The sequence below is a fragment of the Mya arenaria genome, chromosome 13, assembly GCF_026914265.1.
Source record: "Mya arenaria isolate MELC-2E11 chromosome 13, ASM2691426v1".
Lineage (NCBI taxonomy): Eukaryota > Metazoa > Mollusca > Bivalvia > Myida > Myidae > Mya > Mya arenaria.
Window position 1 is genome coordinate 36534612 of NC_069134.1, and position 12190 is coordinate 36546801.

At 36.8% G+C, this 12190-nt stretch overlaps 1 protein-coding gene across 1 annotated transcript; it reads right to left on the reverse strand.

Moving 5' to 3' along the window:
• Positions 1-594: 594 nt before the first annotated feature.
• LOC128214965 (uncharacterized) lies at positions 595-8523 on the reverse strand. Its single transcript, XM_052921687.1, has 6 exons — positions 8149-8523; positions 6666-6770; positions 4461-4545; positions 3855-4016; positions 1850-1938; positions 595-1046 (listed from the first exon to the last, which is right to left on the reverse strand). Exons 1-6 carry the CDS (start codon positions 8287-8289, stop codon positions 1041-1043), a joined length of 588 nt encoding a protein of 195 aa, XP_052777647.1. The 5' UTR covers positions 8290-8523; the 3' UTR covers positions 595-1040.
• Positions 8524-12190: the final 3667 nt, after the last annotated feature.

Consider the following 12190-nt stretch of genomic DNA (forward strand, 5'->3'; position numbering starts at 1 on the left):
AAATGATTTGGCAGAAGTGACCACCATAGAATCAGGATGTGTCGCGCTCAGGACCCATGTCCCCTACATGTCAAGGTCACAGCAACCGTTTGAACTAAGTATTTTCCAATGAAGCAGTTAAAGTTAAAAAAACTGTAGTGGTTTGTTCCTGAAGTTATAAAAGCTCATAAATAAATATTTATAAAGATCAGGGACGGGTCCAGGATTTGACGGTAGAGGTCATCTTGACAGTGACTTGCAACCTTAAAGGGACTTGACACCAGATTGTCCTAAAATTGGCAAATGCAGTTTTCAGTGATTTCAACATAATCAATCATTAAAAATAAAAAGTTAGTATATATATATATATATATATATAAAGTGCATACTTATAAAAAAATCAATATTTTTTCATATTTTCGGTATAATAATTTTAAGTTTGCATATATTTTTTTTAAACAAATGATTGAGTTTGAAAATCCGGCGCCAGTGATCTATGCAGAGCATATTGTGCCCCTTTAATTCCGGGGCAAAGTTCAAACATCATTCGAAGTCTCCACAACAGGCATTCGGTAAATGTGGTTTTCCTGATAGGCATAAACACAAACGTCGTGCAAGGATTCCAGAGTTTAATGTCCAATTACATGATCATTCATACAATGTAAGATATATTCAATTCAGTAAGTCATACTTTGCGACCACATAATCTTAATCAACACATCAACCAATTAAAAACATCCATAATTTGAATTTATGTTTGGAGATTTCTGCAACAAAAAGCATTGTTAAAATTTAAAAATAAAATAAAGGAGTCTGTCATGGAAAGAGTTTTTCAAAGATCTGTTGTTTATTATTTCATTATTTTTTTGGTTAATACTAAGGACATAGACGTTTAAAACTTTTGAATTATATGCAATGTTAGCCACATGATTTTTTGATAGAATAAGGATAAAATGCAACTCAAAAAAAACGCTTGTCTTTTTCAAATTCAATATTTCAAAAACAGTGTTTGGTAACTTCTCCACAAACGTTTCGGTCAACTGTCACGGTCGAGTCACACGCTATTTCTGTAAACAGAAAACATATGTGTATAAGTATACTTATGTACCTTTTCATTTCATTTCCTTTTTCTTTTCTTTTTTCGTTTTCGTGTAGCATGTTCGACAAATTAATTATGATAACTTGCAACCGTTTTTTGAATGTGAAAAAGGTTAGGTGACTAATAGTAATACGAATGCCTTCTTCTCAATCAATGGTTGCAGGTTCGAGTCAGACGCGGGTCGTGTTCTCTTTGTCTCTTAGAACTGCGGGCCTTTTCGGCTGGAGCATTTCATTCGGAACACCTCGGCCATTTTCCACCGAAAACAACATCGGATGTGCATTGACGATTTACAATGTCAGGAATCTAAACATTTAACTACGCTGCAAGTAGATCGCGTAATAACTTCAATTAAGGAGTTAAATGACTTTAATCTTGGTAATCTTAATCAATTTATGCGATAATACACTTCACTGGCAATCAGTTTGAGCCTAGTAACACAGAATACAGGTTAAAAGACTGCAATTTATTAATACTATTGTTTTAAATTTTACAAACTACTTCTATATATGTAACGGCATACATCAGTGGTTGTTTTCGATGGAAAATGGCCGAGGTGTTCCGAATGAGGAGCATATTTATTGGTTCATTTACTACTGTTGAAAATCTCTCGTAGGTACGAAACAGCTCCTGTGTTTCTGAAGGAAACCGATCCAAGGATTTTACCCAGAAAACGTACCAGAATGTAACTAACATCAGTTAAAACTGTCTTCACATACTAGAACTTTAATGAAATTAATTTTGGTGGCCTGTCACCGTTGTCATAGTTACCTTGCACTTGGCAGGAATGTCAAGGACTGTGGGTGTCCTTAGACTATTCTTCCAGTCGGAGACAACGAGGTCAAAAAGGTTGGCGTATCCTGTAAACAGCAGGGTCAAATAAATATACAAATAGACCAAATAATTGTAAAATGACATGAATTAAAACCTTAATGATTAAGAATGGGGGAGTGAGCGTAGCAACCTACATTTAGAATGTAGACAAGTTGTATTCTAAGCCAAACTAAACTTAGTTAGCTAACCACACACTTTATGGCGGACGGACACGTAGAGGATATATAATTGTTCGTTTCAAAGTAAGATCGCAATATATTTCACCAATGAGCATAGTGAAATTGCGATATTACACTGTAAGAAACAATTTTCTTTTTTTTTCATTTTATGCCTTAAGTGGTATTTAAAGATATTTAACCGAGTTTTATTAGTAAAACACGCCAATCGGTAGACATACACTCGTCATGTTATTTCGGAAATGACGTTGATATTGTGTTCCTGTCCTGTGTGCGCTTATGTTTGATTTGTAGAGCAGAACGGGCTAAATTTTCAAAAGAATGAAAACTATCAAACTCATATTTTCATGTTTTTTAAACTCTTTGGAATATCTTTTTTTCTAAGTCGACATATAACTCGCCAAGTTGACGTAAACAAATCGAGAATGATCTGCATGATCACATTATCAGTATATGACAACTACACCTAGAATACAAACTACATTTTCAGCCAATGAAAATGTAGATAAGCAATCATTAAATACTTGGCTTAATCATTAAGTATTTGAGCAATCACGGGTGTTTTAAGGTCCGCCCACTGCCACTCATATACATGAATGCGATACACACTCCCTGCGTCATACTTTGCGTTAAATGAGGTAGTATTCTAAGACAGATGACCTGAAGTAATATTTGAATGATTAAGAAGGGATGTGATTTGCTACGCTCACTCCGCCCATTCTTTGTCATTAAAATATTAGTAATAGTAACTTTATGCTTGATCGTTGGTAGGAGTGACCCCTTTGATAAATCTGAAGAAAAAATAAATAATTTTGATTAAATATCACCGAATGTATTTCAGGTCATATGACACCAAAGCTTGAGTTCATTCATATCAAATGACTGTTGCTCAACTTATAAGCCAGCTGTTTTGTTTTGTATCCCGGTTGTATCGAAGTGCATACACTACAAGCCATTCGGAACTTCTCGGCCATTTTCCATCAAAAACAACGTCGGATGTACATGTATATGGACGGTTTACAATGTCAGAAATCTTTACATTTACCTACACTGCAAGTAGATCGCGTAGTGATTTCAATTTAGCAGATAAACTTAATGACTTTACTCTTAAAAACCATAAATATTTTTGCAATTATAGACTTCACTGGTAATCAATTTAAACTTAGATATACAAAATATAGGTGAAATCACTTCAACTAATCAAAACTAATATTTAAATTTTTACGAACTACTTCTACTGATGTACCGGCATACATCCGAGGGTGTTTTCGATGGAAAATAGCCTAGGTGTTCCGAATAACTACAAGCAAAAGCCATTTCGCAAACTTTACTGAACTCAGGGCTGGTTTTGTCGTTAAAGGCCTAGTTTAAGGAATGTTTGGCATGACAATCCCCTGCTGTGTATCTCCTGCTAATTGCACTGATGTCACGGTAGAGGCCAATTTCCTGTGTATATTTGTTTATTGGCTCAGGGCCATTTAGGGTCCATTTCTATAATAAAACCTCCAAAACTGCACAGCAGGATACTCAGATCGGAGATCTGATAAAACAATTAAGCAATTAAGATTAAGATCAATACACAGAGGTTGTGTACTATACACGATTGTTTTATTTATTTATTTATTTTTTTATTTTATTTTTTTAATTTTTTTTTATTTTTATTTTTTTTTTTTTATTTTTTTTTGGGGGGTGGGGGGGGGTGGGGGTCACTTATAAAAGGATTGAAATAGGCTTTTAAACGCTTTAAAGGTTATATTTGCCATTACCGCCACCGGGGAGAATCTGCCTTATCTCTACGGTGACGATTATGCAGTCGTCGTTCAATCCGGTTGAATAGTGTAAGCCGTCCAACACATACGAGTAATACTGAATAGTCAGGGATTTCTGTTCCGTACCAACTACCATTTTGGGACCCACTTTGGCGTCCTCTACAACAAAAGAAAACATATAGAACGTAAATGCTAAATACGATTTCTCTTTTTTCCAAGTTAATACTTCCTTCTTTTTATATTTAAATGTATACATTATCATATCATTATAAACTCCGCCTTTGGTCTCAAAAGTATGTTTCAGTAACACTTTGGGATGCGACGGGGTCAAGCCATAATTCAGCCATTATACAGTAGGACGCAGGTAGACCTTTACAAAACTCAACAACAACAACAACAATATCATTATAAACGTGAGGCCTTTTAAATAAATAAATTTAGATAAATCGAAACCCAGGCGATATAAATAACAGCAAAATGCTAAGCAGTATAATTATTTATAAAATAAATGAGAAAACTGCTTTTAAATTTGCCCAATAATTTATATACAGTACTGAGATTTTTAAGTGTAGTTTTTTCTCTTCAAAACAAAAAAAGAGGTACCCGGAACATAGGGCGGGTGCATGGTCCCATTCTTCGGCATCCCTGTACATGTTCCATTTATACCCTGTTGAGTGTACTCCATTTTCTGAAACAGAAAAACTAACATACCAATAGTTCGTGACCATCCTCCCCGAGCACAAATTTTGAAAATAAAAGGAGTTTGTATCGAAGAAGTTCTGTTATATCATTATTGATGTTATAAAGCCCACTGATAAATTGTTTAAATATATTTTGAGTCTTTTTAATTTTAATCCACATATTCATTTATCAAAATCACCAAATTGACACCGAATTCTCGCACACCAATGTCTACAAATACTCTTAATTCAATGCCTCCAAATATTCAACCTCAGTGCTCACACTTATATGACGTCACTCCAGTTCAGGGCCGCCAAATACTCATACTTCAATGTCGCCAAATACTCATACTTCATTGTCGCCAAATACTCACACTTGAATGTCGCCAAATTTTCACACCTAAATGTCGCCAAATACTCACACTTCAATGTCACCAAATACTCACACTTGAATGTCGCCAAATACTCACACTTCAATGTCGCCAAATACTCACATTTGAATGTCACGGAATACTCACACTTCAATGTCACCAAACACTCACACTTCAAAGTCACCAAACACTCACACTTCAATATCGCCAAACACTCACATTTCAATATCGCCAAACACTCACACTTCAATGTCACCAAACACTCACACTCCAATAGCGCCAAACACTCACACTTGAATGCTCATACTTCAATGTCGCCAAACACTCACACTTCAATGTTGCCAAATACTCACACTTCAATGACGCCAAACACTCACACTTCAATGACGCCAAACAATCACACTTCAATGTCGCCAAACACTCAAACTTCAATGTCGCCAAACACTCACACTTGAATGTCGCCAAAACTCACATTTCAATGTCGTCAAATACTAGCATTTCATTGTCGCCAAATACTCACACTTCAATGACGGCAAATATTCAGACTTCAATGTCGCTTAATACTCACACGCCAATGTCGCCAAATACTTACACTTCAATGACCACAAATACTCACAATTCAATGTCACCAAATACTCACACTTCAATGACGTCAAATACTCACACTTTAATGTCGCTGAATACTCACACTTCAATGTCGCAAAATATTTACACCTTAGTGACATCAAATACTCACAGTCTAATGTCGCCAAATACTCACATATGAATGTCACCAAATACTCACACTTGAATGTCGCCAAATACTCACACTTCAATGTCGCCAAATACTCACATTTGAATGTCACGGAATACTCACACTTCAATGTCACCAAACACTCACACTTCAATGTCACCAAACACTCACACTTCAATATCGCCAAACACTCACATTTCAATATCGCCAAACACTCACACTTCAATGACACCAAGCACTCACACTCCAATAGCGCCAAACACTCACACTTGAATGCTCACACTTCAATGTCGCCAAACACTCACACTTCAATGTTGCCAAATACTCACACTTCAATGACGCCAAACACTCACACTTCAATGACGCCAAACACTCACACTTCAATGTCGCCAAACACTCACACTTCAATGTCGCCAAACACTCACACTTGAATGTCGCCAAATACTCACATTTCAATGTCGTCAAATACTAGCATTTCATTGTCGCCAAATACTCACACTTCAAAGACGGCAAATATTTAGACTTCAATGTCGCTAAATACTCACACGTCAATGTCGCCAAATACTTACACTTCAATGACCACAAATACTCACAATTCAATGTCACCAAATACTCACACTTCAATGACATCAAATACTCATACTTCAATGTCGCTGAATACTCACACTTCAATGTCGCAAAATATTTACACCTTAATGACATCAAATACTCACAGTCCAATGTCGCCAAATACTCACACATGAATGTCGCCAAACACTCGCACTTGAATGTCGCCAAACACTCACACTACAATGACGTAAAACACTCACACTTGAATGTCGCCAAATACTCATACTAAAATGACGTAAAACACTTCAGTTCAAGGTCGCCAAATACTCACACTTCAATGTCGCCAAACACTCACACTTCAATGTCGCCAAATACTCGCACTTCAATGTCGCAATACACTCACACTTCAATGCCGCCAAATACTCACACTTCAATGTCGCCAAATACTCAGACTTTAATGTCGCAAAATACTCACATTAGCGAAGTCCATGTAGATGATACGCACGTCCTGTTTGTTCGCCGCCTCTACATAAACCCTCTGTACTTTCCTATTGAAGTCATAGTCGATCAGCTGCATTTGCTGTAAGTGGAAAACCAAACAGATTGAAAATAAAGCTGCACTCTCACAGATTGTCAGTTGTGACACTTTTTAAAAAAAAAGTTGTCTCAGAATCGGCTGATTTGGGCATCAATGCCTTTAATTCAGTCATATTAGATAATTTACAATAAAAACATATCTCAAATGTTTAGCAAACCTGCCGAAAAGTTCATTTCTCTTTAAGCGTTAGTAACGCTTTCAGCCATAAATCATCAATTCAAAACTTATATATGATAAATTGCGATGTGATATATTGTCAGTAGTCTTAAATCACTAGTTTCCAGACATTTACGCAAAGATTGGCTCATTCAATTTCAAAAATTACATATAAAAAAGTTGTCAAAAACGATCAATCTGTGAGAGGGCAGCTTTAAACACCCGACTCCGATTCGACCAATTCCAGTCAATTTTGCAATGCAATGCACCAGTCAATTGTAACCACGCCTCCCCCCCCCCCCCCCCACCCACACCTCCGGGGAAAAGCGGGGACTTTGGCAGTTTGTCCAGCCAATTCCAGGTAAAATCCCCGCCCTGCGAGGACAAACTGCTGGTAAAATCCGCTCCAAATGCCCCCCCCCCCCCGCATCCCGGGGACATCCTAGGTAAGGCCCATTCCCCGCTATTTTCGGCGCAAAAATACAACCGACGCATTCACTCGGCACGGCGGGATGGCCTGGTAGGTAAAATAAGTGCGCTTTTCCTCTGCCTATCCCCGGTATACCCGAGGGGGCTGTGGTTACAATTGACTGGTGCATATTTTCCTACAGAATACAGAGCATGTTTTGTATATAGTAAGAAAGAGCCCGGATGTGTTTTTTTTCTTTCATCACGGCGGTTTGATTTGTCTTAACTATGTTTTCACTGAATTCGAGTGTATTTAATTACAGTCTCAACAGTGATTTACAAGATCCTTCGAGTACTGTCTGCATTTAATATACAAGCCATTATAGCCAGGCGCGTAGCTGCCTAAACGCAAGTACGCGGCTGAATCCACATGATTCTGACAAAAGAAATCAGGCAAAGTTGCAGTAAGCGTACCTGACAACATATTTCTACAACTGTTCATTTTCCAGTTTTAAATAATTACCCTCAAAACGCCCAGATTGCACCATGGTTTTCAAAATTTTCCTAGGGGGCATGCCCCTCACCCCTCTAGCACAATTATGAATCCACATGAATAGAGGGCTAGCTATGCCCCCATCAGCCACCATCACTTCATAATTTTCAGTGATTTCATTGAAGAATACTATGCTAATAATTATAATCGATTTACTACAAATATCAAAATACATCGTTTACGCACAGCGTGTATAGCGGTACATATTTATATTCTGATCGATTTGAATGTAAAAATACTCACGTCTAAAATAATGAAAGTCCCCTTTGCCATATAGGTTACAGTTCCGCTTTGAGTGGAGGAGAACACTGGGCTGGGCAGTGTACAGGGGGAAGCCGCCTCGAGGCCTCCTAGGAGCGCCGACAGTAGGAGCAGGTGGAACATCGTTTTCGGTTGATGTAGAAGTTATCGTTGCAACTATAGACACTGACTCTTTATATTATTATAACAGGTAAGATATCCTTAATAAACCTTTAACTTTATATTCCTAATGGATAAATGCACTGTTTAATCGGTTGAGCGCTTGCTTATATTCCCTCGTACAGCTTTGTTATCATAGATTTTGAAACCTATGTTCTGTGTACAATTTGATAAGAAAACCATCATATGACTTCCTTGTTTTGAAATACTATACTTGTTTTAAACTTCAGCCACACAGGCACAGCTTTGAGCTATTTACTGACACTAGGGCCAAACAAACTAATCGATTCGTTCCATGTGGTTTAAATACTGATACCTCATTTAGTGAATATATCCAATAGTATTTATTCTACTAGCTGTTTACTTATTGAATGATTGAGCGACTTAAAAAGAGGATTACGCGTGTATGTCTTAATACCATATATATTTTATATCATTATATCAATCAACAGTAAGAATATATGTATCCATTATGAAAAGATTTAATTAGAACGATTTACCGAGACATTTATCAAGATCTCAACAAATTAATGAAGGAGGGACTCTTGTCAAGGGCGATAACAGGAATTGACGTTAGAGGGGGCGTAACTTAGGGGCGCAACCTTTTGACATTCGCCCCTCCCTGAGAACCGAAATTATATGGCATAAAATATTTAAATGGGGGTCTGAGGTTACTTCCTCATTTGTTTAACAATTTGTATTCGGAAATGGCGCATTTAATAGCGTATTTTATTACTGTTTTCTCCCATTGATATAAAAACTAAACTTGGGCGGATTTAGAGGGGGCGTGCGCCAGATACCCCCCTTCTAAATCGTCTAGTGCTTGATGTTCGGTGTAAGTTTATATCAGTTAGTAAAATAACTCGACTTTATAATATTTAAAACAAAGCGTTGACAATATAGAATCTGTGAACGATTCCCTTAAACATGTATCGGCATGGAAGCAACCAATATCTTTGCTTTGCCTTTTTGTCATTTTTCCACTTGCACTTGAAATTATAGCCCGATGTTCTGATGACAAATATCTGCCGATTTTGTAATTATATGACCTGATCTGTACAACCTTGTATGCTTGTTTTGCACTTGAGTGCACAAAATATCTCATCACATGATGGTGAAACAGTTTATTCGACCTAGCGAAACGATTTCTTTAATACGTCTGTAAGAGGACACTTTTGAAGAAAAACGACTAGCGGTATCTGACTTATACGACGATAACTGTGTTGCATATATTAGTGAGCAAATACATGCATTAATTAATACAGATTTATAAATAGATAAATATTAGTATTTTTTTCCGAAAGTTAAACATTAGATTATCATCATGGCCTTTATAAACACAATGTATCGGCTAATGGGATTACTCGAAATTCTCGTGCACGGTCGGCTTACAACCGTAGGAAGACACTTTTTCAATAGCTCTGCTGGGGGTGTTATAAGTCGTATAAATTTTAGATAAACCGATCAGGTCTTATGGCAATTTCAACGACACCAGGAAATTTACAGTACAAAATAAAAAAGGTTTTCATTTTGTTCCGTCAATATCATAAAGACACATACAACGAGTGAACAGCCTTTGAATCAGAATAGTCCATGATTGTGAGTTATTGCCTTGTAAAATTGTTGATTCGTCGGAACCAAAATATTACAAATATTGAGGAGGCGATGGTGTTAATGCAGTGGGATATACGTAAATTGAGTCTACGGCGGTGTTTATACAAAGCAATTAGACATCACTGTTATGTCGTGCAGATATATTCATTTATTTCGACTTCAATGATGCAATACATATTTCTTCTTTCTTGCATTGGGTTTTTTAATCGATGTCTTTATTGAAGGGCCGTCGATGTTATATGTATAAATGATATTCACTGTATCAGTTTAAAACGTGTTGTGTATAAATGATATTCACTGTACCAGTTTAAAACGTGTTGTGTATAAATGATATTCACTGTACCAGTTTAAAACGTGTTGTGTATAAATGATATTCACTGTTTCAGTTTAAAACGTTTTGTGTATAAATGATATTCACTGTACCAGTTTAAAACGTGTTGTGTATAAATGATATTCACTGTTTCAGTTTAAAACGTTTTGTGTATAAATGATATTCACTGTACCAGTTTAAAACGTGTTGTGTATAAATGATATTCACTGTTTCAGTTTAAAACGTTTTGTGTATAAATGATATTCACTGTACCAGTTTAAAACGTGTTGTGTATAAATGATATTCACTGTTTCAGTTTAAAACGTTTTGTGTATAAATGATATTCACTGTACCAGTTTAAAACGTGTTGTGTATAAATGTTATTCACTGTATCAGTTTAAAACGTTTTGTGTATAAATGATATTCACTGTATCAGTTTAAAACGTTTTGTGTATAAATGATATTCACTGTACCAGTTTAAAAGTTAGTATAAGTATATCATTCTTAGTGAGTACATTACAGTCGAACTCCGTAGGCTCGAACTCGCTTGGCTCGAATTCCTCGATGGCTCGTATTGGATATAACGGACATACTTGTTCATACTGAAGGTCAGCATTCATGCTTGGCTCGAACTCAAAGGGACCAGCGAAAATACCTCGAGCCTCGGTGAGTTCGAGCCAAGCATGGGGTTCGACTGTATACCGTAATTTGGACATTGTGGAAAAGTTCTAATTCAACGTTTTGTTAAGAACAATACTCAGTGTAACTGATGTTAAAATATAAAAAGTATGGAAAGTCAGCTGTATATTTACATAAGACATGCGTGCATTGTCAATTGTCTGATCCAGAGATGATGTTGGGGATTCCAATATTATTCATACACTTGCATTTGGCGTATGATTTCTCCACATGTGTACCTTTTAACCATAATGAAGACAAAATCTGAATCCCCAACTTCTAACTGGTTGGTTGTTTGATATTCGCAAATGTAAAGATAAAAAATGACTTAAGATGTTCTATGAATTCCGGCCCTGGTTTCTACCCATGACCTTACTTGAGCCTGACAACTTTCGTTCTAATCGAGCTAATCGGATATGTGTGAGCTAGACTTAGACTCCAGACGTTAGTGAGGTTAATGCATGTGTTCATCTGACCTTCTGCAGGCTTGTTCGTCCAATGTACAATGTAGTGCCGGCACAACATTCATTTTTGAATGTCCAGCAAGACATTCCTTTCATAAATGTTTCATGTTTAAATACCCAATGTCGTGTCAGCACGAATTTCATTTAGGAATTCCAAATGCCATGCCAGCATGACATTTAATATTGAATGTTCAATGGCCAACGTTGTGTCAGCACGAATTTCATTTAGGAATTCCAAATGCCATGCCAGCATGACATTTAATATTGAATGTTCAATGGCCAACGTTGTGTCAGCACGAATTTCATTTAGGAATTCCAAATGCCATGCCAGCATGACATTTAATATTGAATGTTCAATGGCCAACGTCGTGTCAGCACGAATTTCATTTAGGAATTCCAAATGCCATGCCAGCATGACATTTAATATTGAATGTTCAATGGCCAACGTCGTGTCAGCACGAATTTCATTTAGGAATTCCAAATGCCATGCCAGCATGACATTTAATATTGAATGTTCAATGGCCAACGTTGTGTCAGCACGAATTTCATTTAGGAATTCCAAATGCCATGCCAGCATGACATTTAATATTGAATGTTCAATGGCCAACGTTGTGTCAGCACGACTTTCATTAAGGAATATCCAATGTCGTGCCAGCATGACATTTAATATTGAATGTTCAATGGCCAACGTTGTGTCAGCACGACTTTCATTTAGGAATTCCAAATGCCATGCCAGAATGACATTTAATATTGAATTTTCAATACCCAATGTCGTGTCAGCACGACTTTCATTTAGGAA

Coding starts and splice junctions, on each gene's coding strand:
- LOC128214965 (XM_052921687.1), bottom strand. CDS start 8,289: ATGTTCCACCTGCTCCTACTGTCGGCGCTCCTAGGAGGCCTCGAGGCG. Junction 4,546..6,665: donor TCTACATGGACTTCGCTAAT/GTGAGTATTTTG, acceptor TTTCTGTTTCAG/AAAATGGAGTACACTCAACA. Junction 4,017..4,460: donor GCACCCGCCCTATGTTCCGG/GTACCTCTTTTT, acceptor CTTTTGTTGTAG/AGGACGCCAAAGTGGGTCCC.